General features: G+C 48.1%; 16 protein-coding genes across 16 annotated transcripts, besides 20 other annotated features; all 16 read left to right on the top strand.

The window, feature by feature from the left end:
- Positions 1–27922: part of a sequence feature (sequence corresponds to BAC RPCI93-5E12) that runs on past both edges of the window.
- On the top strand, positions 451–1278 carry Tb927.4.1030 (hypothetical protein, conserved; the record flags this gene model as incomplete). The annotated part of the gene is made up of 1 exon (XM_839160.1): positions 451–1278. One exon carries the CDS (start codon positions 451–453, stop codon positions 1276–1278), a length of 828 nt encoding a protein of 275 aa, XP_844253.1.
- Positions 1428–1452: a microsatellite.
- Positions 1918–3390, top strand: Tb927.4.1020 (serine-palmitoyl-CoA transferase, putative; the record flags this gene model as incomplete). Its single annotated transcript, XM_839159.1, has 1 exon — positions 1918–3390. One exon carries the CDS (start codon positions 1918–1920, stop codon positions 3388–3390), a length of 1473 nt encoding a protein of 490 aa, XP_844252.1.
- Positions 3800–4075, top strand: Tb927.4.1010 (hypothetical protein; the record flags this gene model as incomplete). Its single annotated transcript, XM_839158.1, has 1 exon — positions 3800–4075. One exon carries the CDS (start codon positions 3800–3802, stop codon positions 4073–4075), a length of 276 nt encoding a protein of 91 aa, XP_844251.1.
- Tb927.4.1000 (hypothetical protein, conserved) lies at positions 4365–5030 on the top strand (the record flags this gene model as incomplete). Its single annotated transcript, XM_839157.1, has 1 exon — positions 4365–5030. The coding sequence occupies one exon, from the start codon at positions 4365–4367 to the stop codon at positions 5028–5030; it is 666 nt and encodes a 221-aa protein (XP_844250.1).
- Positions 5164–5203: a microsatellite.
- Positions 5302–5322: a sequence feature (AT_rich).
- Positions 5464–5552: a sequence feature (A-rich).
- Positions 5667–5688: a sequence feature (AT_rich).
- Positions 5720–5756: a microsatellite.
- Positions 6305–6445: a sequence feature (A-rich).
- Positions 6514–6542: a microsatellite.
- Positions 6636–6673: a sequence feature (AT_rich).
- Positions 6718–6764: a sequence feature (A-rich).
- Positions 7043–7076: a microsatellite.
- Positions 7138–7184: a microsatellite.
- Positions 7451–7484: a microsatellite.
- Positions 7652–7743: a sequence feature (A-rich).
- Positions 8029–8052: a microsatellite.
- Positions 8224–8294: a sequence feature (C-rich).
- Positions 8431–8538: a sequence feature (A-rich).
- Positions 8732–9784, top strand: Tb927.4.990 (hypothetical protein, conserved; the record flags this gene model as incomplete). The annotated part of the gene is made up of 1 exon (XM_839156.1): positions 8732–9784. The coding sequence occupies one exon, from the start codon at positions 8732–8734 to the stop codon at positions 9782–9784; it is 1053 nt and encodes a 350-aa protein (XP_844249.1).
- Positions 10293–10317: a microsatellite.
- On the top strand, positions 10328–11446 carry Tb927.4.980 (actin, putative; the record flags this gene model as incomplete). The annotated part of the gene is made up of 1 exon (XM_839155.1): positions 10328–11446. The coding sequence occupies one exon, from the start codon at positions 10328–10330 to the stop codon at positions 11444–11446; it is 1119 nt and encodes a 372-aa protein (XP_844248.1).
- Positions 12118–12786, top strand: Tb927.4.970 (hypothetical protein, conserved; the record flags this gene model as incomplete). Its single annotated transcript, XM_839154.1, has 1 exon — positions 12118–12786. One exon carries the CDS (start codon positions 12118–12120, stop codon positions 12784–12786), a length of 669 nt encoding a protein of 222 aa, XP_844247.1.
- Positions 13053–16589, top strand: Tb927.4.960 (hypothetical protein, conserved; the record flags this gene model as incomplete). Its single annotated transcript, XM_839153.1, has 1 exon — positions 13053–16589. One exon carries the CDS (start codon positions 13053–13055, stop codon positions 16587–16589), a length of 3537 nt encoding a protein of 1178 aa, XP_844246.1.
- Tb927.4.950 (hypothetical protein, conserved) lies at positions 16938–17912 on the top strand (the record flags this gene model as incomplete). Its single annotated transcript, XM_839152.1, has 1 exon — positions 16938–17912. One exon carries the CDS (start codon positions 16938–16940, stop codon positions 17910–17912), a length of 975 nt encoding a protein of 324 aa, XP_844245.1.
- Positions 18215–18808, top strand: Tb927.4.940 (hypothetical protein, conserved; the record flags this gene model as incomplete). The annotated part of the gene is made up of 1 exon (XM_839151.1): positions 18215–18808. One exon carries the CDS (start codon positions 18215–18217, stop codon positions 18806–18808), a length of 594 nt encoding a protein of 197 aa, XP_844244.1.
- Positions 19007–19041: a microsatellite.
- Positions 19073–19642, top strand: Tb927.4.930 (50S ribosomal protein L14, putative; the record flags this gene model as incomplete). The annotated part of the gene is made up of 1 exon (XM_839150.1): positions 19073–19642. One exon carries the CDS (start codon positions 19073–19075, stop codon positions 19640–19642), a length of 570 nt encoding a protein of 189 aa, XP_844243.1.
- On the top strand, positions 19956–20717 carry Tb927.4.920 (hypothetical protein, conserved; the record flags this gene model as incomplete). Its single annotated transcript, XM_839149.1, has 1 exon — positions 19956–20717. The coding sequence occupies one exon, from the start codon at positions 19956–19958 to the stop codon at positions 20715–20717; it is 762 nt and encodes a 253-aa protein (XP_844242.1).
- Tb927.4.910 (hypothetical protein, conserved) lies at positions 21447–22364 on the top strand (the record flags this gene model as incomplete). Its single annotated transcript, XM_839148.1, has 1 exon — positions 21447–22364. The coding sequence occupies one exon, from the start codon at positions 21447–21449 to the stop codon at positions 22362–22364; it is 918 nt and encodes a 305-aa protein (XP_844241.1).
- Positions 22829–23524, top strand: Tb927.4.900 (hypothetical protein, conserved; the record flags this gene model as incomplete). The annotated part of the gene is made up of 1 exon (XM_839147.1): positions 22829–23524. One exon carries the CDS (start codon positions 22829–22831, stop codon positions 23522–23524), a length of 696 nt encoding a protein of 231 aa, XP_844240.1.
- On the top strand, positions 24380–24727 carry Tb927.4.890 (small nuclear ribonucleoprotein SmD3, putative; the record flags this gene model as incomplete). The annotated part of the gene is made up of 1 exon (XM_839146.1): positions 24380–24727. The coding sequence occupies one exon, from the start codon at positions 24380–24382 to the stop codon at positions 24725–24727; it is 348 nt and encodes a 115-aa protein (XP_844239.1).
- Positions 25667–27583, top strand: Tb927.4.880 (TPR-repeat-containing chaperone protein DNAJ, putative; the record flags this gene model as incomplete). Its single annotated transcript, XM_839145.1, has 1 exon — positions 25667–27583. One exon carries the CDS (start codon positions 25667–25669, stop codon positions 27581–27583), a length of 1917 nt encoding a protein of 638 aa, XP_844238.1.

Raw genomic sequence — 27922 nt, 5'->3', positions numbered from 1 at the left:
TACAAGGGGGCTTCTTTTTCTTCACCTCTTTTTTTTTGTACATATTAATGTTTCCTTTTCCTGCTTTCGGTAGTCACTCACCCGCTCGATTCCTGTGTCCCTTTCTGTATAAATAATTCTCCTCTTTGTAGATGAATTTTACTCCTTGTGAGCAATCCTTCTTTCTTTTTTTTTTCATTCTTCCACCCCTGATGATGCTTGTTTCTTTGTTGCGTTGTCACCCATGTACACCTTCGTATGTGTGACTATATGTATTTCTGTGTCTACACTTGTTTTTCCCATTGTGTTTTTTTGGCCAAACGATTTTACTACCGTCTCTTCAATCCCTTCCATTCATTGATGCTAATACACACCATATAAAATGGCTAGCAGGGGCTCACAGTGGAGGCTTTTGTATAGTAAGTTAATCTTATCAGTGTAAAACCTCCAACTTGTTGGGCGGAAGCCACAATGCAGAGCCCGAGTGCGTTCGTGGCGGCGGCTGACCAATCAAACTACCGGGTTCCCGACGCACAACTCGCAACATGCACTAAACATGGTGGGGCTGCTGTGTTGTGTGCGACTGCAGGGAAGGTTGGACGCAACGGCCGCACTGCGGCTGTGGGCGCAACCCTTTTTTGGTTAACTTGTCCGTACTTGAACACTATAGTTGCACGCTTTGAGCGCCATAGTGCCATCAGCGCTCTACAGAGGCTTCTTGATAACGACCGGAAGGTGTCAGAGGCTCATGTGGCCTCGCACGCACGTTATGAAGAACGGGCGAAGGAGCTTCTAAGTTCTGAGCGATGGGCCTTCTTCGATGCGCATTTCGTCACTGGCGCCGCAGAGTCAGCGGGGGGTCGAAAATATGGCAATGCGGCGGTGAGCCATGCGACGGACCTCAAGTGTCTGCATGCCCTTGTGGCGCAATCGTTGTGTGGCGCTTCCAACCCGATTGGAGATGCTGTGATTCACTATATATTACTGCTTGCAGAGAAGGTGAAGACAATTAAAAATGCCTCAGCGCCCCTTAGCTCGGAGAAAGGGAGCTCTGGTGACTGTTCGACTGCAGAGGTGTGTGGCGGAGAGAACAGTTTTGCTGCTGAGAGTCTGGCACTGGATGAAGTTTCTTTGTTAGTGGAATTTGTGAAGCAGCGGCTAACGGATGACATAAGGGGTGACCGTAGTGATTTGCGGAGTGTACACGACGCTGACAAACTCTGCTCTTCGGCGTGTGAGGTGCTGACTTTTCTCGATGGCCGACCGCCGAGGTCGCGGAAGAAGCATCGGATTAACTGAGGTTCGTGATGGATCACGTTTCTTCGACACACTCCATAGGTTGTGTTGCCAAGAGTGTAGGGAGGAAAAAAGAGGTTTCCCTGCGTGAAGTGGTGGAATTGTGTACCCTGTCGTAGGCGGGAGAAGTTTGGGATTGGACTGGAGTGAAGTGTGTTGTGTTGTGTTGTGTTGTGTGTTGAAGAGTCCTCTCAAGTCGGCGATGGGCGCTGAGGCAATTCCACAGCGCGGCCGGCAGGTTGGGTTGCGGGGTTGTTGCCGCTTATGTTTAGTGCGGGCTACAGTTGCGGAGCCGCATGTCTGCAGATGTGGTTGCGTTTCGTTGGATGCATTCTGTGCGAATTTCCCTCTGCTTTCTCAGGATCATGAGTTTGTTTTAACTATCCCTACACACGAGTGTTGTATTAGTTCCGAGCATCGTCGCACTTTGCCGGTCTCTTTTGGGCTTATTTTCTTTGTTTAGCATTACTCACTGTGTGGAATTTTTTTTTTCTTGGTGGTGTGATCAAGAAGTTATCTTGACAGTTCTTGATTCTTTTCAGCAGCAACAACACCGAGACACAGGTGGGTAGGGTATAATAAGTGTAAAAAGGAAGAATAACGCATTCGGGCATATCGGAACAAGAAGGAAAAAAGAAAACAATGGTGGGATTTAAGACTCTTTCATCCACTGCACCGCTGGCGTTCTCAGAGTTTTCTCATCTATTACTCGAGGCCCTTCTGGCGGCGGCCCTCGCAGTTGCATTGGCCCTGCATTTCATCCGTAGGCGCAACACTTCAAAAATAGTTGAGCCGGAATTGCCACCGCTGGAGGAGCAACAGCGCCGAATTGCCGCGTTCCGGTCGCAGATGTTTAGAGCCGACGCGAAACCAAACGCCAACACACAACTGCCCAACCGCACCGGAATGTCAGAGGTGGAGGCACGTAATAGCTGCTACATCACGCTGCGGGACGAATCGGATTCAAGCAGCAGAGAGTACCTTGACCTCGTGACGGAGGATTTTCACTCCTTTTCAACGCATCCCACGGTGGTGGATGTGGCCAAGAAGATTGTGGTGGCGTACGGCGTTGGCAGCTGTGGCCCCCGTGGGTTTTATGGTACGATTAAGCCCCACATGGTGCTGGAGGAAGACATTGCCAAGTTTCTTGGTGTTGAAGATTCCCTCATCTTTAGTTTCTCCTTTGCTACGATTTCAACGCTTATTCCATGTCACGCATCGAGGGGGGACTATCTAATCGTTGATGATGGTGTTAGTCTTCCCGTACACGAAGGCTGCACGTTGTCCCGTGCGAACCTGCTCAAGTACCGACACAATGACATGGCGCATCTTGAGGAGATTCTGCGAGAGGTGCAGATAAAAGAAATGAAGGAGAAAAAGCTCTCAAGAAGGTTTGTGGTGACCGAGGGCGTCTTCAAGAACCTGGGCGATGTGTGCAAACTCCCACAGGTTTTGGAGCTCTGTGAGAAGTACAAATTTCGTATTATTCTCGATGACAGTTGTGGTTTCGGTTGCATGGGCCCCACGGGGCGCGGTACGCATGAACACTATGGTATTCCCACCACGCGGATTGATTTATATGTTGGAAGCTTAAGTCAGGCCATGGGTGGAGTCGGCGGTTTCTGTGCTGGAGAGCACGCTATTATCGAATACCAGCGACTTACAGCTGCCGCTTACGTCTTTTCTGCTTCTCTTGCCCCTTACATTACAGCCGGTGTTTCGGCCGTGTTGAAACTTCTGGATGAGGACCATTCATTCCCCGAAAAACTTCAAAGAAATGCTGGTCTCTTTCGTGGTGCCATCCGGAGCGCTGGAATGAATCCCGAAAAGATTACTTTGGTGGAGTGCGCTGGTGATGTGTCCCCAATTGTGATCCTGCGCCCAACCGACGCTTATGTGAAGTGCCACCATCAAAAGGTAGAGGAGGAGTTACAGCAGGTCGTGGAAGCGGCAAGGCGAAAAGGTGTTCTTCTTACTCGCCATCTCTTCTCTAAGGAGGAGGCATGCAGCAACTTTTCGGCGCTGCGCATTCTTGTAAAGGGAACAGCCACAGAGGATGAGTTGCTGCGGGCCGCTAAAGTTATCACTGAAGCGGTGAAGAGTGTTTTTGTTTGAGCCATGGACGTCTCGATCAAATCGGAGAAACATTTGTGGACATCACAAATTGCTCAGTGGATTTGGTTTATTTTGTTTTATCTTATTTACTATTACTTGCAGTGACGAGGGGCCCATCATGCCTCTGCGTAGATATATATATATATATGTGTGCGTGCGTGTGGCGAAGGGGGATTGCAAGGGACGGATGGCATTTTGAAAATCTCTACCAAGTGTTAACGCGTCTGGGAGTAACCGACAAGAGTATGAAGCGTATGTGACGGTCGGGTGGAAAAGGAGAAGGGGGACAGTGAGAGGAAATGCGAACAGATGGTGGGGTTACCGCGAGGATGCGCTGGAGGTTTGCAGCGAAGTGAATGTCGCTTTGGGCATATGTTTTTGTGCGTGTGGGATATTGCTGCCGAGGCGTATGCGCTCATCCGATCTTTTCTACCTTAAAAGTTTTTTTCTTTTCCACATTCCTGAAACCGTGTGCCAGTTTCCAGTACTTCCTCCTTCAACATGCGAACAAGTTCACATGTTGTCGACCCCCCCCCCACAACTACTTTTTATAATTTTGTTTCCTCCTTTCCCTTATTGCTACGTGCTGCTGCTGTTTGTTTCTGCTCCTTGCCTTTCCCATGTCGTTTCGACCCTCAATATCTTGACATCTCTTCTCTTTTCCTTCTTCTTGAAAACATTTTAACCAAAAAAAAATTTTTAACGTGTTGCGCCCGCGAAGTTTTTACCTTTGCATCAGTGCGCGCACCATCTGTTTCATTTCGGCAAAGTCTGTTCGCTGTTCACAACAATCGGATAGGCTAAGGTAAGGTTTATATATTTCTGATCATTCTTTTTTATATATACCCGTTTACCTATTTATATCTTTTCCCTTGCCGTCGTTTTTGGCATTCCCTTTTGTACCTTCCATTCGTTGGTAAAATTAACATCATAACCACAGGTGTTGCGTAGTGCTTTTACGCATCAGTCCGGTCATGATGGAGCTCCCTATGGAAATGAATGTTGACGGCGTCCCCATGGTTCTGTCGAAGGTCAGCTACTCACCCATGTTGGATTTCGGGGGTACATTTTCCTACAGAAGGTATTGTTTTGTGGGTGAGTTGCAGCCTGAGGGTTATGTTAATTGGTTTTTTGCCCCGCTGGAAGGGTATAAGGATAAGCGGCTTCGGGTTCATGAGTCTGCTGTGAAGGAGGGAGCGCTTAATCACTTGGTGTTCATGCGACTTGGGGAATTGTCATTTCGTCAATACAAATTGAAGCATATACCTTCTCCTACTGAGCAACCCCATTCGCCTGTAACACCACAGGGGGATTCCACGAAACAGTTGATGGGTCATGCGCATCCACATTTCAATTACATATTCGAAGCCATGCGGCAGGATCAAGCGTCTTCGCCATCCCCACGGAGCTCATCCATCGGCTCCGATTGCACATACCACTCATCAAAGGAAAGCTGCGAGTCTCTGCAAATGTCCTCGTCTCTGGTGGATCTGCCGGGGAAGCGGTTATCCAACGCGAGCCTGCGAAGTGGTGTCCGACCACCGCTGGAAGCTCGCCGTGGGGCTGTTTGCGATGACGAGGGGTTTCTTCCGCCCGTGAGGTCGCTGAAAAAATCATCTGAAAGATCTCAGGAGCTGTAGGGCACCCCATTTTTATTTACTATTTTTTTCCCCCTTGCCGTAACCGCGGCCGCCGCCATTTTTTTTTTTTCCCCTCCCCTTCTCTTTCCCTTTCAGCCAGTTTTATTAACCTTGAGGCAGTTTTTTTTTTTTTTGTGTGTGTTTGTGTCTGTGTATGTGTCCCTGTGTATGTGATGTTTCAGAAGTATATACGTCAGTGCGGCACATATTTTCCCTTTCTCTTTTTTCCCTTGAGTGTTTCCTCCTCTCCCCTTAACAGGCACGGGGGCGCATATTTTAATATATATATTTACATGCGCATGTCGTGCCTGCGTTTGTTGCCGCACTTCAGTGAGGCAAATTTCCCTTCAAAAAAAAAATAATTACTTTTCAAAATTCACTTATTTTTCTTCCCCGTGCCTCTGTTTTTCTTGATATGCTTCAAGCAACTGGCTTTTTTCTTTTCTCCTTGTTTTCGTTTGCTTTTTTTTTTTTTGCGGCTTTTCCCTTTTAATGCTATTTTATGTTTTTATTTGTTTGTTTGCCCCTCCCTTTTCCCCCTTTGTTTATCTCCTCCTGGCTAATATAAAACAGAATGTGTTTGCGCAGTGGATTGCGTGACGCGCGTATGTGCGTGTTTCTCTCGGGCCATTCATCTTTTTATTTATTTATTTATTAACCTTCTTTCTTCTTTTCCCCTTCTGTCAGTTAATGAATGAATGAAAGAATGAAGGAAAGAGTGAGTGATCGAGTGGAGGAGAAATCATGAACGTTTTCTTTTTAAAAAAATTGTTTACGGAAGGGTGCTGCACTTTGTGGTGGATTTGTCTGCCCTCTTTCTAAAGTTTTCCCACCTTTTCATCATTTCCATCACTTATTATTATTATTGTGCACCATTTCTTCAAATTCTTCCATGATCAATAATCCTTCGGCCTCGGTGGAGAAAACTCCACAGAATAATAGCATTTTTAAAAAAAAAATGTGAGGAGTTATGTTTTTGTCAAATGGGACGCACCTCCGCTTTTTTTTTTAAAAAATTCCATCACTTCAAACTGCATGATTTCCTCTTCTCCATGAACGCGCAGTTGTCACCAAAAGTCAAATAAATAAATAAATTGAGTAAGTGGATGAATGAGACCAATGTACCGATCTTGTTTATCTTTATATTATTTCTGTATGAATATCCGTATGGGTATCCGCACTCCTTTATGTGTCTATACATGTATTTATATTTACATTACCGCACATGTAAAGTGAGTAAGCCAGTGATGAAGTGAAGTAAATGGGAATGGGAGTTTCTTTTCTTTTCTTTTTCCTTCCCTTCTCCTTCTCCTTCCCTTTTCTCTTTTCTCTCTTTTTTTTTTCCCCCTTTCTCTCCCTCATTTATTTATTTATTTCCCTTCCTTCCTTTCCCCCTCTCTCTTTTTTTTTCTTTTTTGAAAGTTATCTTAATTTGATCCCAACTTTTTCTTCCGCCAGCTGATCAAACCTCCTCTCCCTCTTTTTGTTGTTGTTGTTGACGTTGTTGTTGTTTTATTTTTTTTTTTTTCTACTTCTACTCTCACTTTTTTTTCTTTTTTATCACCACGGCGTGCTTTTTCTTATTGATAACAATAACAGCAGCGGTAAAAAAAAACAATAATAATAATAAAGATAATTAAAATGAAGACGGGGTCCGATGATTTATTTTACCAACATTTGTTTTCACTTTTTCATTTTCATTTTCATTTTCTTTTTTTTTTGTTTTTTTTTTTTCATGCACGTCACATTTTTGTTTCCCCGTCAGGCAAATGAGAGGACTGAGTTTAGCGGCTGTTTGACATTCCCTCGTAGATTTTTCACAGCGTCAACTCGTCATTTTTTTTCTTTTTTTTTTCTTCATATAATTATATCGTTAACTTAATTTTATTTCATTATTTGTCGTGTCATGTTTTCCTCTGCCGTGGTTTGAAGAAAGGAATAAGTAGAGGTGATATTGTGAGAGTACAAAAGGAAAGAAAAGAAAAGGTGTGGTAGAGTGTACAAAAGAGGTAAAAATGAAATGAAATAAAATGTAATAAAATAAAAAGCCAAGAAATCGTAAGAAAACGGAAGTAGTTTAAAAAGAAAAAAAATGTGAAATAATAGTAATAACAACAATAATAATATAGCAACAACAACAGCAACAACAATAACTCAGGGAAAACAAAAGGAGTGTGTGGAGATGTGGCGGAATGAACAACAAGATGTGATGTGCGGAAAGACGGGACAACCAAGAGAGGAAAAAAAAAAGAATAAATAAATGAAGAAACAACAACCAACGATAAGTGGCAAACTTTCAAAAAAAGCAAGAAAAGAAAAAAAAGTCCATAAAGAACACGTGTCGTTTTATCAAAACCGTTGCAGTTGTTTATTTATCATCCCTAGTCATCCGTGTGTCAACTCATTTCAGTCCATATCTTTTCTCTTTTCTTTTCTTTTCTTTTCTTTTCTTTTTTCGTTTTGCCATACCTTTTCAATGCGCATTTGTAACGAAACCCCGCTGGTTCGGGGTTTTGTTGCAAGCGCAATTGTTTTATTTGAACTCACATCTTTCAGATGTGAGGCTCATGTTTTCTCGTGGATTGCCAGTTTTGCTTTCGTGTGGAGGAAAAGTGAGGATGTTTTTTTTTCTTTTTTCTTTTTTCTTTTCCTTCCTTATTCCTTATTCCTTCTTCCTTCTTCTTTCTTCTTCTTTTTCCCTTTTTTTTCCTTTACTGCCACACATGTGGAGGCAGTAAACAACAACCACAATAACCACCACAAAACAAATGCCATATTGCCGGCTCTTGTGTGTCTGTGACTCCCCCTATCGAAATGGCGGAATGATGGAAGAAAAAAAAAACAACAACACTTTTTTGTTTAATTTTTACTTTGGAAGGAAATGGTGACAACACAATCGAGTGGTGGAGATTCCGAAACTCAAAATTGTTTTGCCTACCGGCCACGCCATTGCCACTCACTCGGCTGTCACTTCCCTCACTGCTTTCTTTTCTTTTTAAATAATAATAATAATAATAATAATTATTATTATTACCACTTCCATCCGTTATTTTGTTCCCACGTTGTGGGGGTGTTCGCAACATTAATGCAGATGCATGAAAGAGCCTTCAATGGCGCAAACAATTGTGTAAATGTGTGGAGAAACTAAAGCTATGTGTCTGTGTGTGGTATTGTTTAGATGCGCTGAGCAACTGAAGGGAAAGGGGGGAGGGAGGAAAAAAAAAAGAAAGAAAGGAAAAGGTATGTGGGAGGGGAGGGGGGAGGACAGTGAAACGACTACATGTCAGAGTAAAATGAAATTAGGAGGAAAGCAAAAAAAAAAAGGAAAAAAAAACTACTAGAAATGGAACCCTAGTGCATTACTGAGGTTAACGAACGTACTTTGTTATAAGTCACAGGGTTTTTTTCTGTCTTTTCTGTCTTCTCTTCTCTATTTTTATTTTTATTTTTCTTTACCTTACTCCTTTCTCTTTTCTAATCCTTTCTAATCTTTTCATTCTTTTTATTTCAAAATAAATGCATGTATGTGTGTATATAAACATATGTCTGTACACCACATTTCTTTTTTTTTTTGAGTACCAATTATATTGGCGCACCGTTTTCCCTTTTTTTTTTTCTTTCGTTTTAATTTTCTCTTTAAGTGCTCCCTGAGGCGTGGTGGACGCGAGGCGAGGAAAAGGGGCACTTGAATATTTAAGGGGATGGACACCGCTGCTGAAATGTACGCAATGAGGGAAAAGAGTCAAGCAAATAAGAATGATGGAGATATGGCGGAAACCACCCTGGGAAGAAAATGTCCCTTCGCTCCGAGTGATATTTCGCCCTTCGTGGCGATGGCATTGCAGGATCATTCCGCAGTATGGGATATTTCGGATGTGAAGTCTCCACTGCGACGCGCACCCGCAAAACGGAAGCGAACTGAAAGCATCGGGAAGGACATGAATTCATCCGTTAAGATGGAAATGACAACAAATACCGTGGCGACTATGGCGTACCTCTTGCAGAGCGGTAGTCCACTGTATGATCCAGTGGAGAAGTTGTGGCGTTGTTGGAATGGCCATGAATTATGCATCAAGAGAATCTCTGATTACAGTGGTGCAGAGGAGGTGACGTGCGATTTCTGTGGGGTGACCCATTGGTGTAAAAACAAGGAGGTGCGCGCCAAGCCTCATAGGTTAAAGAAACTCCCCCCGGAGGGCCTTCTGCCTGCGGAGGCGGAACCGGTGGATGAAACTTACCTTTATAACTGTAGCGAATGCGGTATGGATCTTTGCGCACACTGCGCAAGTGAAGTGTACCAAGACGAACGCTATCACGTTCCCTGCATGCAGTGTGTGCAGTGTAAGTTATTCATGCACGATACTGACGGCATGTTACATCGTTGCCAAGTGAAACGTACCCGTGTATCGCCATCAGTACTCCACAAGTCCCCTACATCTACTAGCGGTTGTGTGTCCTCTTCTATACAAATGGACTCTACGGGTTCCTGTGGTGTTTCTGTTGGTCGGGAGCAGTCGATTACAACGCAGCTGCTGCCTAGTGATGTGTGGGAGGTTTGTGTGGCAGCTAAAAACGCAGAGGAGGAGGTGCGGGCCCGCGCCCTCGCCACCACACTTTTCGTGAAGGAGACATACGTGCCGGACACAGTAAAGCAATTAACTTTCCGAATGCCAACGAGACTGGCAGCAGAGGAGTTGGCACGGAGAGGAAGAGACGCCGGGTTGTGCGCAGCCGTTCGAAAATCGTTTGTTTGACCGCAACGTTTATTTCTGGGCGGTGCGAGGTGAGAAAAGGGGGAATGACGCGCTGTCGGTGGTTTTCCTAAGGTGCCTCACATGGAAGTCCCGCACAATTTTTGGTGTTTTTTTTAATTATGGCGGTAGCTTTGTTACCGCTCACGTTTGACACGGTACTTCGTTCTGTTAGTTATGGATCGTTTTCTTTCTTTGGATGCTTATAACCGTTCTTCTCACTGTTTTTCATTTTTCTTTTTTTTTTTGTCGCTGCTTGTTCGCATCAAAACTTCACACGACCTTTGTGGTGTTGTCCCACTTACTGACGCCGTTTACTAACACTGGAAATGTTGTGAAACACGAAAGCAGCAACTCCACGGTGACGAGTCACCGTGCCATACGAATTCACGAGAAATATTACTCAAAGCAGCTGGTGGGGGGGGGTGGGGGTGGTGGTTAATAATCTAAAGGGGATAATAACAGATACTAAAGTAAGAGTTAGTGGCAGGGGCGTCAGTCACGTCTGTTCGTGTGTGTGTGTGTGTGTTTGTGTGCAGTGTTGGTATGGCAGTAGTGGAGATTGGATGGAATGTGCGGGCTGGTTATGTTGGTGACACAAGATGCGCGCGCCAGTTTCCGTCTCTTCACTTGTTGGAACCGCCTGCTGAAACAAGTTTTCCCTCTGTGCTAATGGCAGCGGATGGGGCAGGATCAGAGAGCGTGTCATCCATGTGGACATTACAGTCTTTGGATGCTCAGCGGGACTCTAATATGGATTACCTGTCACGCATTATTGGGGATGAGCTGCATTGCCTAAAGGAGGAAACCCTCACCCTCGTGGTCCCGGAGGTGTGGCACGAGCGGTTCGACGTGATGCGGGCGCTATTTCATTCCGTATTGGAGTCAGGTGTGGCAACGGCTCTGTATTGCCTACGACCAAGTGTTGCATGGGCACTGAGCTCGGGGAAGTGTTCCACCGTCGTGTTGGACGTCGGGCACAGTCACGCCACCGCCGCTGCGGTGTTGGACGGCTACGCCCTGCGGGGAACGGTGGCTTCGAGTGATGTTGCCGGCAAAGTTGTCACGGAGGTGCTCAAGGGTATGTTGGACAGTGAGCAGTTACAAGCACTAGAAGGTGTGGCGCGATTCAAGACTCCTACCGTGCGGGCATTAGCAATGGATGATTTGGTTGGGGACATTAAACGACTGGCATGTACCGTTCGTACCGATGCTTCTGAAAGTAACAAGGAAGAAGGGTCATTAGTGTTACGAGCCCCGGATGGGAGCGCCATTACCGTTGAAGGACGGGCGCGAGTGGAGGCATATGAGGTTTTGTTTCGTTCGGTTGGTGGTTTCGGGAGCTCACTGGGGGACCTTGTTGTGGGCTGCAAGCAGCGTTTAGATCCCGAGTGGCAACTGCAGTTCGTTTCGCACACACTTTGTGGTGGAACGGCGCAGGCCCCCGGTTTCCGTGAGCGGTTGCTAACAGAGGTTCAGCAAAGGGATTCGTGTTACTTTCGTTACGAAAAAGAGGGCGGTTTCCACTTGTCTCGTGCCGTAGACGGAGCCTGGGTGGGCGCATCTTTGGCGACAGATAGCTCCTCCTTTGCATCCCTTTGGATTACACGTGCCGATATGGAGGAGGAGGGAGATTCGGTGTTGTACCGCAAGTTATTTTACTGATGGCGGCGTTGGTGGTTCTGGTACGTTTTTTTTTTTTCCCGCTACTCAGACATTTTTTTGTCCTCAATTTCTCCACCGTGTAGCCGGCACCTAACGTTTTCTCTTCATACTTTAATTCTCTGTTTTAGTCCCATCGTTTCTCGATATAAAGGCGTGCCACTACTCTCTCCTCTTTCTGGGCCCTGACGCTGCGCGGGTACGTCGCTGCTGCGTCACGGGGTTTTGTTTATTTCCATATCTCAGGGTTGAAGAGAGGGAGTGGCATTGCAGGTGTATATGCTGTGGGAAATACGGGGATGCATATATGTGGGTGGGGTCGTTGTTTTTTCTTTCACTCCTTCTGCATTGGTGGTGCCCCCCTCTCTACTGAGCTGATTTGAATGCTTCGTGGGATTTTTTTTTTCATCGTTTTCCTTTTCCACGTTCCTTTGTGTGGCAGCATACCGCACTCCGCCATATGTCTTGTCGCTCTTTCATCACATACCCATATGTGGTGTTGCTTCATTTGGCCTTTTCCCTCTCGGGAAATATGTGTTTATGTACGCTCCTTTCGTCACTCTTCCGTCTTGTTTTTCTTTTTCGTTCGCCTGCGTCACCCGAGAGGCACTGCGCCTCCTCTTTCATTTCGACCACGAGGGAGTACGGGGGCGCTGCCCTACGCGTGGCTATTTATGACAAGCCGCCGTGTCGTCAACGTGGCAGCGGGTGCTACGAGGAATCGGCAGCACTATTTGAAACTTCTTAGGGATTGCGCGCGGGAGCTTCCCCAGGCGCGGATGTCCACGTCCGAGGGTGCAACCGTTACGAGGGTGGAAGAGGGAAGTAAGTTGCTTGCCACTCCAAGGGCCAAATTCCTTGAGGCCAACTTGAGCCTTCCCGAGGGGTGGGTCGAAAGTTCAACGACGAGCCTGCAAAAGTCACTGGAGGGGGTTGTTCCAAGGGAGAAAATAGTTGAAAACGACCTTTTCCGCTGTGCACTTATACATCCCAGTTACGTCCGTTCACGTTCGGTGCGTGCTGCCGTGGCCATGCCTATTGAACTCACCTTAACTGGCTCATCCACACTTCGCTTACTAAAGCAGGTGGCTGATGCACACAACTTGAAGGGTTATTTGGGGTCAGAAGAGATTGCAAACGTTCCTCGAAAACTTGGTGTGATCGATTTGGTTTTGTTCGATGGGACGATGTTTGAGGGAGCCGGTTGGAAGGAGCGAGGGGAGCCCCCAGAGGAGGTGTGCATGGCCGCAGCGACGGCCCTTTGCGGCGTAGTGACGCTATCGGAAGGTGCTCATTCTGCAGCCGTGCTACTGGACCGGATTCGAGGACTAAATCCCCTCTAATAAGCGAGTAAAGGTAACACGCGTTATTTGGCGATCTGGTTGAATACCAATAACTGGAGGTGTTCCACTGCCATTTTATTTTGCTTCTTACCTTTCCTTAGTTGTCCCGCTAACTTTTTTTCTCTGTCCTCGGTTTTTGGTTTTGGTCCTTTTTTTTGCAATCCGCTAATTCACTTAATGTTGTATAGGGTAGAGAAGGCTGGTCCCCCGTGTAATACACCCCTGTACACACATTTTTGTATAACTCACCGAAAGCAGAGCAAAATATGAGCCAGTTGACTGCCATTTTGTGTCCCAGACTAATTCCTGGAAAGTTGGCTTCGGGTGGCGCTTCCGCCGCTCTTATTGAGGACATAAAGAAATGGCCGTATCAAGCAGCTCAGATAAGTTGCCATGATTTGTTGGCAACGAGCTCCTATTGCGAGGGCTCTGGCGAAGTGATTATAATTGATATAAACAGCATGCAGTTGGTGCAAACATTACATGGCCATGCTTCACCGGTAACATCTGTTCAGTGGAATCCGACGTCGCCTTCGTGCTCACATCAGGGGTTGTTACTTTTTACGGGCGACCGAACGGGTGTTTTGAAGGTATGGAACGTCACGGAAGGTACGACTGTCAACAGTGTCCAGCTTCCTAGCAACCGTCCCATTTGCGCAATATCCCTTGTGACGAAGAAGCGTATCCTTGTGGTGACGCAAGACTCTTCCTGTTTTGTATACGACTCGCATCTTTCGAGCAATGACCCATGCGATGACCCTCAACTAACTTTTGCACTCGGAACTAACGAGAAGTTCATCCCACTTTGCGTGCGCACATCGAAACTTAGTGAATTTTGGACCTCCTGTGTTGTTCTTGGTGACCGAATTGGTATGATTTACTCTCAGGATCAGGACCGGAATGGGAAAAGCCCCCGTGCATGTGTGAAGAATTTGGTATTCGAAAGCACGGACGGTTTTGAAACTGTCGTGGACGCTGTGTTTAGCGAGTCTCAGGAGGGGCTCCTGTACTTTGCTACGAGAAACTCAGTGGGCGTCTATGACTGCAGGGCAAACTTGCTTCTCGATGAGAACGTGTTACGATACAGCGCGGGTGATGGTGAATTCAGACGCATTTTCTCTTCTGCACCGAGCACACTGACTGAAGATACGCAGCAGCTTCCACTTTTGTATTCGTATGGATCAAACCAGCGACTCACTGCGTGGTACCTGCTACGTGTGGGCAAGGCAACGAGTGTGTCTACTGATGTCAGGGGTGCGCGTATTGCGTCAAAGGTGGCAACAAATGTTATCCAGTCTCTGTCAGCACCAAATGTTTTTGCCGTCATATTTTCTGATGGATCTGTGGCACGGTGGCGGTACAGGGTGGATTGCCGACGGTGGGTGATCGACAGTTATTTTTCCGCCGCTCTAAAGAAGCCCACCGGGTTTTGCGTACTTGGCGACAACACGCTGTGCTGTGCCCTGGAGGCAGGTTACTTGGCCCTGGTTGATGTGGCACACAGCAACGCCCTGAGACGAATAAATTTTGTTAATACAAGCAACACTCATATCATACTTCTCGCGCCGCACAGTTCTAAGGAATGTGTGTGGGTGGTGACGAATAAGGCTGAGCAGTCTAAACAACATCACCAGGTGACATTGTTTGACTGTCACAGCGGTGTGGTGCTCCAAGTGCTGCGTGAGCCCAAGTACTCTGATGCTACACGCATGAAGAATATCACGCAAGACGCGACTGGGACGTTCCTGCTTTTAACTTTCTTTGGCGGCACGTTCGAGGTTTGGAACATTACAGAAAGCCGCATCATTTACTCCTATGAAGGGACAGGGGTGGCGAGTGCCTCCTGGGCTCCCCAAATCTTTACACCCGTCCTAGCGGGTTTGAAGGGGGCTCCAGAGCTCCTTTTGATTGTTTTTTCAGATGGTTCCATGAGTTTCTGGACAGTGTCGTGGGATCAAGTGGTTCCAAACCGCGACGCGGTCCCGAGGTTTCCCAACGGGTCGTCTACCCGGGTGTTATGTACTCCAACAAGGGATGCTTCCGTCGTTGTTGACGGCTCTGGTGCGGTGACTGTTGTTGGCGTGGGAACGTCTGGGTTGCATGTGCGATCACTGAAGGATATCCCCGCGGCGAAGACTGCAATTGCATTGGCCGTATCAAAGGGCGGAGGTGGATCCGATAACAAAGGGGAACCCTCCGACGCAGGAAATTGGTCAGAGGAGTATCTTGCGGTCGTTTTTTCGGATGGCTCCTTCGGCGTCTGGAGTATATCCAGTCAAGAACGCATGGGATATTCCAAGAACACAGACATCAACCTGAAGGCGCGTGGGGCAACGTGGTTGGGAGATGCACTTCTCCTTCTAACCCTAACCGGTAACATTGTAGTGGTTGACAAGTTACTCACCAGTATCAATAGTAGTGTGTTCAGTAAGGCATTGAGACGGCCACTCCAGAACAGTGCCTTTTTTGTTCCGGAGCATCGGATGTACATTCAAACAGTGCTGGAGACCCAAGTCGCATGCTCAGCGGTACCCTCTGAAGTTCGACCCTCAAGTGATATCTGTCCAAGTTGCCTAATTCGGGGCATTAATCCTGAGCGGTTTCCGTGTCGCGGTCCTTTTGGACAGGTGATCACCGCCGCCATTTCCTCTTTGACACGTGAACTGGATCTTTACAGGAAGACGATGGTACCGAGGTATATTTACGAGGGGATACAACATGCGTTTACACAGAGTCGTACTGATGAGATTGCCCTTTGGGTAGCTCGTTTTTTTGGTCAACAGGAGAGACAGCGTCTGTGGATGCAGTTCTGCTTGAGGCGCGGTCTTAACTGTAGCGGCGCTGAGGCTGGTGGCGATGGTGGTCAGCAGTCCAAGTCTGTTGAACGATGGAAGGGAGGTCCAGAAGTTGGACCCCCAGTACCTTATTACTGCGCGGATCGCTTTTCTGAAGTTTCCGCGGCATCCGAGGTAGTTTACAACAACCATGTCTACATGAACGAACGCCGTGCTGAGGCGCTTGAAGCGTCTAAAGGGAAGGAGATTGACGTGTTTTCACAACGGTTTCTCACTGCGCGCGAGTTGTTGAAGCTTCAGCAGCCACAAAAAGCTATAGATGTCCTCATGGACGTCAGTCATGAAGACAACCGGTTTCCTCACCTGTCAGATTTTGCTGTGGCTATCTCTGCATCGGTTGCTGCCCTCAGTGGACCAGCTTCGGAGCTTTTGACACTTACAACAAGCCGGGTGGCTTCTCTTCTGCGAGCTCGGGGTGACTTAGACAGTGCCGTCGATAAGTACATGCTGTCGGGCCACTTCTATGAAGCAGTGAAAGCTTTGCAGCTTTCGGGCAAGTGGGGTGAGGGTGCTGTGCTTGCAAAACTTTCTCCCCTTCCAGTCAAGCAGCAACGAGATCTTATCTGCCGATGGTGTTCGCACTTGGTCAGGCACGGTCAGGTAATGGAAGCGGCAGTAATGTTGGCTTCGCAGGCCCTTCCGTTTCAGGTGCTCGTTTTGCTTAGTGAGTCTTCCCAGTTTGAAGACATTGCCGGTTTGCTGGCTATGGTATTGTTGGAGGATCCCTCCTTCAACACACGAGAATCCTTGCAGGAACCGATTGTACTTCCAGTGGCGGAAGATGACTCCTCTGATGCCTTAACACTGGGAGAAGTATTACTGAACGTCCTGGTTGATTACGCAAACATGCTGAACACCGTCGGGAACGTTGTTTCTGCCAAAGCGGTGTTGGAATACGTTACCTCTTTGAAAGGCAGGAACCGGGGGATAACTTCCACCTCCACCTAAGTAGGTGGAGCCGTTTCTGTTTTCAATAGGTATAGAATGAGAGGATGTTGCGTCCCTTATTCTCATTTGCTTCTCCCCTTTTTTTTAATACCCTCCTCTGTTTTGCTGTGGCCGTCTACTAACGGCGTTACGATCAACTCCACCGTTTGTCCGGCTGCTTCCTTTTTAAAAGCCCGGTCCTCATGGCCGAAAAGAATCAGGATGCACACCTTTTCACTACTCCCTTGTTTGCCTTGTTGTCTTTTCTGCCCCAGCACTTCTTTTTTTGTCCCTCCGCTTTTTAGTCTGTAGACGTCTTAACAGTTGTGTGTGTGCGCCTGTCCTCGAGCCTGGAGTGCGTCATGGGGCATGCGGGGGCAACGGAGCGGTAAGTTCGCGGAATACACCGCAACATATGCCATTCTCAAGCGGATTGGACTTCACCAAACTGTTTTAATTGAGAAGCGCGACGCGTCCGTTGGGTATGGTGTTTACGTACGGGACGCCTGCGATAGTGGTACACCTTTGCTGGTTGTACCCTCACGGCATGCATTTTCTCTTTCAACGGTTCAGAAATTGGGCGCGAGGGTGCGGCAGGAGGACTTAATGCAATCACCGCAGTTGGAGATCCTGAACCGCGGTGTGCTGTCGCGGCTATTGGGCTGCACAGCAGGGGAGTGGATCAGTTTGGCGTGGCGGCTTGCCATTGAGCATCAGCGCAGTTTGTCGCCGTGGTGGGGCTGGTTAAACGTTCTTCCCCGAATGCAGGACTTCCGGACGATGGAAGACGAAAGCGGCCGACAATGTCGGCTTCACCGTGTCCAACTGCTTCCCTACTTCATAGAGGTACAAGGTAGCATGCAGGAGGAAATTTGCTCAGCATACGAGGTTCTTTCCGAAAAAAACTTGATGCCGTCCCCCAACCACTTTCGCTGGGCTGTTGATGTCATATTGACAAGGTCTCATCGACTTCCTGCTTGCTGGACCAACGGGGAGGGAAGTAGTGTCGAACTGGGCATAATACCTTTTGTTGATCTCGTAAACGGTGACGATGGCGGTGAGCGGAGACGAAACGCACGAGTGGAGGTTGCATTTGAGGTTGAGGAGCTTCCGCGCTGGTACCGCGACGAGTTTCTGCAAGAGTCAGAGCGGCGCCACGTTAACGGAGAGGAGGCACTCCGGCGACTCCTGGAGGAGCACTTTTTTGCCCTGGTGGCGCTGGAACGCGACCTGACAGCATCCGAGGAGGTTATAATGGAGTACGAGTTGGTACCGTGGGTCACAGGCGCCCTGAGTCATGAAGATGATCTACTTTTGGGGAGGTTACTGAGGTACCGTTTTTGAGAGTAAACGAAACACGCTGTAGCGAGAGAACTATGAGTTGTACTTGTTACGCGTTCGTAACGTGTTGCCATAAGGTAGTGCGGCGATTAATTCACCTTCGCTTGTGTGCTATCCTCAATGGGTCTATTCTGGGGGGATGTCTGTGCATATATTCTTTTTTTGTGCCACCAGCGCATTGTAGTTAACTTCCGTCAAGGGGAACAACGTGCAGTGAAACAGAGGAGGCCACATAAAAGAGGTGGTTACAACAGCCTGACTGGCCTTTGGAACAGGAGGGGATACAAGTTAGTTGCGCACATATTATGTCCTTTGCTTGGACGCGAATGAAGATGCGCCTCACGACGCGTTCAGTCGACATAATGCGAGCCTTCTGTGACGGTTGCAACAGAGCAATGGCAAGAATGTCAGACCCTGTGCGCCGGTTGGGTCGCCGCATCGGGGAAGAGTCTCCGTGGGTAGTTGTACTCTTCGTGTCTTCTGGTATCACTGTTTTCCCTCTCGTGTTCTATCCCGTATTGAAGCCTTATCTGATGGATGATCCGCGGTATATGAAGGAGGAGGAGCGTGTCCGGTTGTGTCTGCAGAAGGGTATTGATCCCTACCCATACATGAGGCACAAGGATTACGTGTTTGGTAATGTTGCCCCTGCTACGCAGACGGAAGAGGAAGTTCCCCTTAGCGCGTCGTGGGAGCACCAGGCAGTCCTCAACTTTCAGCGAGCGAAGGAGGAGTTGCGCAAGGAGGTTGGAGGTGACGTAAATGACTCCGTGACAAAACTTTTGGCCCTTCGTGAGGGGCTTCATAAGGAGTTTAAGCGGCAGAGACACGCCGTATCGGAGGAGCCGTCGAACCTTGTGTTTCACCAGGAACGAAAGATTGGGACAGATATGACATAGCACTACAAACTGATGTCTGGTTTTCTTCCCCCCCCCCAATCCCGGCGAGTCAATTTTCCCTCACATTCTTTGGTGATTTCCCTTTTGTAAAGTTAATCTACTCTTATAGTGGAATTGTACTGTGTGCTGGAACTCTCTACGGCCCACTGTTTGCCCCTGCCATTTAAAACGAAAAAAAAAATGTACTTAATCATTTGTTATATATATATATATATATATACATACATATTTATCAGAAGGTGCCTGCTTCAACCCAGGCATTTAATGTTTCGTTTCTTCTCGCTGCGCCTGGCGCCGGCACCGTCAGCTGATGCGGCGGCTAAGCTCCCAGCAGGAAAACCTGCGAACAAGTCGTGGTTTCGGCACAATTTAATAATCCGGCGAAAAGCATCATACCGGTCACGATGGGGAACCGGTGCTGAGGGGTATGGCACAGGCGTGCCGTTTAGTGACCAGGTGAAACTCCACTGTGTTGACAACACAAACTGTAAACATGTGCGACTTATATCGAAAGCAACAGCGGAGCGCTTTGCCCACTGCCGCGTCTTCCCTGCGGTAGCTCATCGCGTGTCAGTTCAGCGTTTCAAGTCTGGGCGGGGTGAAGTAAGTCGCCATCGTGTAAAACCTGGAAATATCTATTGGGTGTGTCTACTTTCCCGCAGGCAGACGAATACGAGGATGAGCGGACTTCGGACAAATTTCGATAGGAACACGTGCATTCTGATGAACGATCAGCGTGTACCATTAGGCACCCGCGTCATGTATTGTGCGGGGCGGCACGTGAATCATAAATACCACTTAAAGGCGGTTGTGCTCGCAAATTTTTTTGTCTGACATCGCTGTACTATCTGGTAGCGTATAGTGGCATCCCGCCACACCTTCGATGCTGAAAGTGTTTTTGATGAAGCGTTTTACTTTTTTTTTTTTTTGGGTACTGTGCACGTACGTAGGCCCCATAACCCTTCTCGCATGTCATCAAATGGTTTATTTTTTCTTAGTCTTGTAGTGCGCTCAACTTTTCTCACTTTTCGCTTCTTACATCTCTACTTCTCGCTGCGTTAGTTGCTTACTTTGTCATAGGGTTGATTTGTTTGTGTTTCGGACTTCCTCATTACAACACAACGGGCGTGAGAAAACTTCAAAACCAATGACCACAAGCGACGAATTACCTGCTAATGGCGAACTGGACCAGCCCGAGAGGATACCTGATGTGGTGGAGTGCGAAAGGTTGAAGAAGGCGGGAAACGATTTATTCGCTGCGGACCGAGTGGCTGAAGCGCTGGAGTTGTATCGCGAGGCAATTAAGCACGCACCATTGAAGCCGGTGAAGAAGCCAACGCAGCACCGACAGGACGAGGTACCGCCGTGTGGTTCAGAAGGTACAGCTCAGAACTCCATTGGGGAGTCCAGTGTGGTGTCAGAGAAAAGTTCAGCACCCGGTACCGAAAAGTCCTCCAAAGTGGGGGCCGATGACGCGGCTCAGGACGGTGACGATGATGGTATTGATTACACACTTACATCACAGGTGTACTGCAATGCCGGCCTGTGTTTATCAAAGCAGGGGATGCCCGAAGACGCTATCACTCACCTCAGCGAGGCGATTCGACACAATAAGCAGTACAGTAAGGCGTATTATCGACGTGCTGAGTGCTATTATGTGTTGGGGAAGTGGTCCAATGCGTACGGGGATTATGAGGAATACGAAAAGCTAGGTGGCACGCTGGATGCTGGCAGCCAGGACCGCAAAAGGCAGGCAAAGGCGAAAGTAGATGAAGAGATGCAGAAGATGCTCGGGGAACTGAAAAATATGGGAAACCGTTTTTTAAACTATTTTGGATTGTCTACAGACAATTTCAAGTTCGACAAAGACCCTAACACAGGCGGCTATTCTGTACGCTTTGAGCAGTGATTTTGGTTTATGCCGAGGACACGCGGCGTCTGGCTGCAATCACCCTGCTTCTTCTGTGAGGATAGTGCACCCAATCAACATCCTCCTCGCTGTGACTAAAAAGTATTTGTATGCATACTTAAAAGCAAATAATGCGCGGATCTCTGAGCGATTGCTGTTTCACTGCGCTTACTATCTCATCCTTCCTCATTTTCCCCCTATTTCCAACTTTGTTGCTTACCGATAAAACATAGCCGTCAGATGTGGGTGATGGGTTCTTGCTTGTTCTCCACCTGATCCCCTCACCACTCTACGCAATTTAATAGTCAAAAAGTTGGTCCCCACTTGAGGATGACGGTAAACTGAAAAGCCAGTAGTTGGAGAATGCGTGGGGAGGAGGAGGGGTGGTAGTGAGTGTGTTGTAGAACTCGTATAACAACCGTTACGACCGTTTCTTGTCTAAGTTCGGAAGTGCTGTCGGTGGAAGATAAATAACTGGTAGTGGGCCACAGGGTGACACTGCGCAAGTAAAATAGTAGTTGGGGTGACCCTCGTTCCAATTGTTTATATACTTCTACTTTGTGTTGTTTCACCCTGTGGGTTGAAGGGCTACTTTACGTGTTCCCTGACCTGCATGCGTGCCAAGTGCTGCATTCGCAGGCGAAGTTTAGTTGGCAGTAAGCGTATCACACTTATTTCGGCTTAGCTTACTTTGTTGCGTTCTGGTTTTTGCTCTATTTTTCCAGATGCATGCTCGCTCCCTTTTTGGTCAGCCCCGCATCTTGTCTTTCGTCTCCCTTCCTTTGCTTTCTTCGATCGCTCTTGTTCACAGTGGCGGGAAGCAATTTGTTAGTAAAGTGGCTCACTCTCTCACGAGCGCGACAGGAAAATATGTCAGAGGTGGATCAACAGCATGGGGGGCATTCTGCACTTGAGTGCTCCGGTCACTTATCGTTGACGAAGCGACCGCCGTCTGCTCAGGTGGGCGGAGATCCGCTAATTTTGGGCGTCAAGTCAAGGGTCAAAGAGCTCCGCCGTCTAGTGGAGGAAAAGTCCCGGCTACATAAGACCTTGGAAAACAGACTGCGAGTTCAGACAACGGAGACAGCGAGGATGATGAGCGAACTACAGGCCCTTGACCACAAGATAGAGGAGGCACAATGTCGTAAGAGGCGCCTGTTGCGACTGGATGTTGCGGCAAGGAAGCGACAGGAGCAACTCCGGGTGGCCCTGAAGGAGGCGGATACGGCGCTCATGCAGTTGAAGAGTAGATGTACCCAACCATGTGGGGTAGGGATGGGGGCATCGCCAGAAAAGCTCAGCTCGCAAGCTCTTCCAATAGTGCCACCTTCTGTGGGTCCTTCGGATGAAGCGGTTCGTGTTGCAACCGCGTGCTCTACGTGCGGGGAGAAGGAGCAAGCTGGACTACAGCAAAAGCTTTATAGCGTACGTACCAAATACCGGAAACTTTGTGAGGAGAACAGAAAACTGCAAATGGCGTTGGATGACATCTCAGCAGAGGAGACGGCGACGTCGTCATCAAGCACACGCAAAAGTAGTGGTTGTAGCAATAGCGTCAATAAAGATAGATTGGAGTATAGGGTGGCGCTCGAGGAACTGATCGGCAGTTTTATGGAAGCAACCAGCGTCAGCGCTTCACCCCATTAGCATTCATCAATTAAGCATTTGTTCTGCCATACCCCGTTTATTTCTATCGTTGTATTTTCCTCTTCTTTTAATGATTTTTTTCCCCCCTTTGTCAAGCCTGCTTGATTGGTTAGTTATGACTGACTTAATTGGAAAGCGAAAGAAGGGCATGGGAGCACATGAATGTGCACGCATTTGTTTTTGCCTCCCCTCCGCGACATCATGCTCACTTCCGGGCTCCTTTTATTCCTCTCAACACATTCCCCAGGTGAATGTGTTACTTGCAGTCTTCACCAATGTGTCCACTCTTCTTCTCTACTCTTCTTCACTGCTTCCTTACCCCCTTTTCTATTGCCCATCTCCATTCATCATGTATGTCTTCATTTCGCATTTGTTTAATCACATTAGCTGCGGTCCCCCATAGGAAGTACTGTTAGGGCACCGCAGTGTGTGTGGGTGTGTCTGTATACGAACTGGAGGCGGAAATGCGTACAAGTGCGGACATTGCATGTTTGCTTGCACAGTACATAAAGGGGCAACCGGAGGAGCGATTGGTCACTGCTGCTGCCTATCCGGACATTTTCACACCTGATGTTGTCGAGGAGCTTAATGGCGCTTATGCTCTACTGCTGGATGCTCAGCGACAGGCGAGGGAGGCGTGTTGTGCCGTTGATGACGTTACGAGGGAACATGGGCTCCCAACCGCTCTACGTATAACACCCAAGGAACAAAACGAACTTGATGTGACAGAGGAAATGATGATTAAGCGGTTTGCTGAGGAGGTAGCAGTGTACCTTTCTGAGGGAGGTGCGCCAAACATTAGTAGTGATGCGGAGCCAACCTCAGTCCTGAATTCCCATTGCGTGGACTTACGCTGGCACCAACACTCTACCCTCGTACTTCATGTGTTGTCGTACCTTCCGCTTGAATTCACATTAAGTGTCGCCGAGAACGTTTGTAAGGGGTGGCGGGAGTGGCTCTTCATTCCCGAATTTTCTGGAATGTTTTGGCACGAGTGTACGATGCGGGAGTACCCGGAATGCGTGCGCATGCTTTTGCTGTCGGGTGGTGGAGACGCACGTCAATGTGATTGGCGTACATTCGCCATGCTTTGCTGCTCTGTGGACGAGGAGGATATATCCGGCGAGGGGACGCGGAGTCCTGATTTAGTACACAGTTAATACCGAAAATTCACATTAACCCGAAACGAAGTGAGGTGATTCCAATCAAAACTCTTCTCTTCCACCATCCCTCCCACACGGCGGTGGTGCCTTGGAGAAACCCTTTGCCCATGTATGTGTGTGCGTGTGTGTATGTGCCCAAGGGGGGGAGGGAAGAGAATATAGAAAACAGTAGTGGAGATGCACTTTCTGTGTTCCAGACCACGGCATGCACTCTCAAAAGAACACTGGCGTTGTGGAAGTCCTGTATGTTTACTCATTTCAGCGGCGGGGTCAAACGGTGTGCTCACCCTTTATGGAGCTCAACGTAACTCTAATACGTGTGGTGGAGCATTTGCGTACCGACTGAGACAACGAGTGCTTGTTTTCTTCGTTTTGTTCCATGCGGGCTGTTGGCATGACTTGTGTCACTTTCGCATGCACATGTGTATATTCTGCAGGGTGGGAGGTGGGTCACTAGCGCATCGCTGTGGACAAGTTGGCGTGTTGGTTTCGGATGCATATGACCATCGTGTTGTCATGTGCTGTGCGTTTGTTGAGGTAACATACGTTACCATCTATCATGCGATGTCGTTCAATTGCCGCTGCTGTTCCTTCCGTTTTTACGTGTGTTAAACCTTGAGTGCATGCAAATGTTCCGTACTTGGCCTTCAATTCCCTTCCCCGTTGCAGATATTAGTGCTGCTAGCTTTCCTCTCCTTATCGCTATAAAAAAAATTATTATGACTTCACTCTTACTCGTTTCAACGGCAAGATAGGGAAAAAAGGAAGAAAAGAAAAGAAGCCGGACACTGAAAGCACCTCGTGCCCCCACGCGTGTAACTTCTCCCATCTGTTTCTCACTTGGAGTAGACTATGAACACGGAGGGGCTCCCGCTGAAGGTGCTGTCCGATGCTGTCGGCACCACCGTGTCGTTGGAGTTAAAAAATGGGGAGCTTTACACCGGTACGCTTAGCGAGGTGGTGGACAATATGGGCGTGTTACTGACCTCCGCCCGCAAGACGACGATGGCGGGACGGGAGGTGGATATGCCGAAGGTGTTGGTGTGTGGAACAAACATTGTTTTTTTCCAACTTCCCGACGCGCTGCGCTGCTGTCCGCCGTTGATGAAAATGGGCAAGCTGCTTCCCAGCGATCTGGACGGTAGGGGCGACGGAAAGGGATTTGGTGCGCACCGTTCCCGTAAGAAGCCAAAGAAGTAAATATTCTCTTTTTTTCTTCTAATGACAACACGCTGAGGAATTCGCGCGCTGCTGGAAGGTGTGCGTGCACGTCTGGGCGGGAGGATGTTTGCTTCACGTTGTTGCAACCTGTGTGGTTCTGGTTGGGACGGCAAGGGGTTGAAAGACTGTGGGCTGAGAAAATGGAGGAGGAGAAAAACTGGCTGCTTGAGACAAATAAGATGAAGGAGTAAACGACAGAGAAAAGGTGGTGCATTTGTGTGTGTGGGTTTACGTCGATTTACGGATGGTAATGAGCTGCCATACTGAGGGGCAAAAAGAGCATAAGATGGCGGCGGTACTTTTGGTTGTGACATCGGCAAGGGGCCCGGTGTTGTGTGCTGTCACTTTTGTTGTTAATGAGTACAGGTCAAGCGTCGAAGCGGAGAATGGTTGCGGAGGGTGTATGGTTCTCTTGCACATTTCTGAACTTCAATTCTAACTCGGGAACGCTAAGGGCCGTTCTCCATTTTTGTGCTTTGGATGAGGGACTACGGGTTTCGGCGTAGATGTTATAGCCTAAAGTGGGATTTTTTTTTGACAGAGATCTTTTGTTCTCACACTTTTTCTTTCGTTAAAAAAAAATCTTTCGTTTTATCAACGCTGGTCTTCGCTTTTTTTTTTTTAAACTCCATTCACCCGACAGGACGTTAGTGGGTGGGTCCCCCCCCTCGTGAGCGGCGCGCGACTTCTGGTGGAAATAGGTCGTTCACTACTCTCCTTACATGGTCTTAGGCGCTTTTTGTGGCTTAGCTAACTCACTTAATTCACTTGGGTTATGTTGGATTTATCAGTTTTCATTGCTGTTTTACTAATTCTTTTTTTTTCTAAATACTTTGTTTCCTTACCCTGACAGGAAATAGAAAGGCCCTCCCGCACTGCGGTTCTTTCAGCCATCGGAGGAGCTTGCACGTGGGCGCCATGAGTCACCATATCCAACTGCCTTGCTTTGCGGAGACAATAACATCTAGTGGCACTCTGTTCCCAAATATCAGCGGAGGGAAACCACAGAAAAAACCTGAAATGAACTCTGTCCGGCATCCTCAGCGGCCGGTGAGGACACAGAAGAAGCGAAATAAACCAATGAGTAGAGTGGCCCCTAGTGAGTACCCGCAGTGGGAATTTAAACATCGCATGAAGGGAAACCAAGAGACGCAAAAGTCAGTACTTTCTCGCTCTCCTGGAGGAACACTGAAGGACTTGACGGCGGCCCTTTGGCAAACAGCCAATGAGGAAGGGTCATGTCGTCGTTTGATAGTTGCTAATGAGAACATCCAGTGGAGATGTATTCTTCGAGCTATGGGAGGGGGTTCTGCCGAAAAGGTGCTCCCATCCATGGAGTTGGAGAGCCGTGGGATGCGGCTGCTTGCCTCTAAGGACTACGCTGGTGCCCACGTTTGCTTCAGCCGTATCATCAGACAACATCCAAATTCAAAAACGGCCCACTGCCGGCGCGCGATATGCGACTGGCACCTGTTGCTCTTTGACGAATGTATTGAAGACGCTCGCAGGGGCATCGATACAGACAAAGATATGTTGAGTCTCCTCTGTCGTTCGTTAGTCGTCCGTGAGAGATATCGGGACGCATGGCGCTGGTATGACTATGGGCTGAAAGAGCTCGCTCCGTCAGCGGATGATCCACACAATGTCAAATGGACGGCGGAGTGTACCGCCCTGCCGGTGTTGCAGAAGTTCCGCTCCTGTATTGAAGAAAAGAAGTGGAAGGAGGCGTTATGTTCCTCGGATGCCGCGCGGCCCCTTATCGACGATACGCCGCTGATACTTTTGGAAGCGAGAGCACTGCTGTACGTGTCCCCAACTGCAGCACGAACACTTCTGATGGAATATGTGCCGACCATACCTCGCCCAACGTCGCTCCGTATGGACGTATCATTGGAAGAACAAGCAGTTTGGCGGAGTGTAAATGAGCACTACGTTCAGGCATCGGTTGTGTTGGCACAAGCAAATGTATATTGTGGAAGCAAATATCTAGAGTTCGCCGCTGCTCTCGTGCAAACGTGCCTGACACTCAGCCCTGGTTTCGGCCCAGCCCTTGTGCTCGGGTATTATCTCGTATCACTCGAGGAGGTTCTTGTTCGGGTGGCGGATTTATTCGGTAAGAAAAGGTACGTAGACGCCATTCCTCACATTAATGAGGGTTTAGGGTTGGACAAATCCAACCGTTTGATGTGCGCACACTTGTATTGCATGCGTGCAGAGGTGCATAGCCATTGTGGCAGGTATAACAATGCTGTTGATGACTGCACCTCCGCCATTGATATGGACCCCAGTTGTGCGAAGGCCTACGCATGCCGTGCAGAGGCGCACTACCAGTTGGGTTGCCGAGCCGAAGCTGCTCTGGATAGACTGACTGCCGTAAAGTTTGATCCAGAGTTGAGCCACATCTTGCGTGGTGATGAGGAGCAGTCGCTTCCTAAGATGGAAGCAAATGGCTCCTCACAGCCACGAAATGGGCAAAAAAGGTGCATACCCCGGTGGTATGATGCCTTTTTGAGAAAGGATGATTTCGCAACCGATCCTTTTGAGAAGACAGAGAAGGAAAACTCGACGCCAGTAGTTCGGACGATGAATTCGATGACCTTGTATGACGCCTTAGAGCTTCCCTTTGGAGCTACCATTGATGATGTCCGGTCTCAGTATAAAAAACTCACCCTGAAGTATCACCCGGATCGGGTTATTGGCGAGTCACCAGGTATGCAAGAGGCTGCACTGGAAAAATTTAAGCGTGTTAGCAGGGCACATGAAGTTCTTTCTAATCCCGAGGAAAAGCTACTCTACGATGTTTCCCTTGGAATGACTTTTTCAGCGGCTACATGATGGAACAATACATTAGTCCTGGTGGAGCATGGGTCATTAACTACAGCGGTGTGGCGCAAAAAAGAGGAGATGGAACCGTTGAGATGTGTAGATTATGATTCCCTTTGTTCACGCCCCCATAATGGCTTTGTTTATTTCCCTTTCGCTTTTTGTTTAGTGTGTGTCTGTACTACTTTATTTCTTCCTCACTGCTTCTCAGTGCGCACACGTTTGCTCCGCCGACCTCCGCTGCCACGTGAAACAATCGCGTTGGTTTTGTTGCTTTTTTTTTTGGTTTTCCTCTCATACTTCAGAAGTTATATTATTCATATGAACGGGAATGAAGAGATGGATTACGGG

Source organism: Trypanosoma brucei, chromosome 4 (assembly GCF_000002445.2).
Source record: "Trypanosoma brucei brucei TREU927 chromosome 4, complete sequence".
In the NCBI taxonomy this organism is placed as follows: Eukaryota; Euglenozoa; class Kinetoplastea; order Trypanosomatida; family Trypanosomatidae; genus Trypanosoma; species Trypanosoma brucei.
Note: the sequence above shows the minus strand (reverse complement) of the source record. Positions and strands in the feature narration are given on the sequence as shown.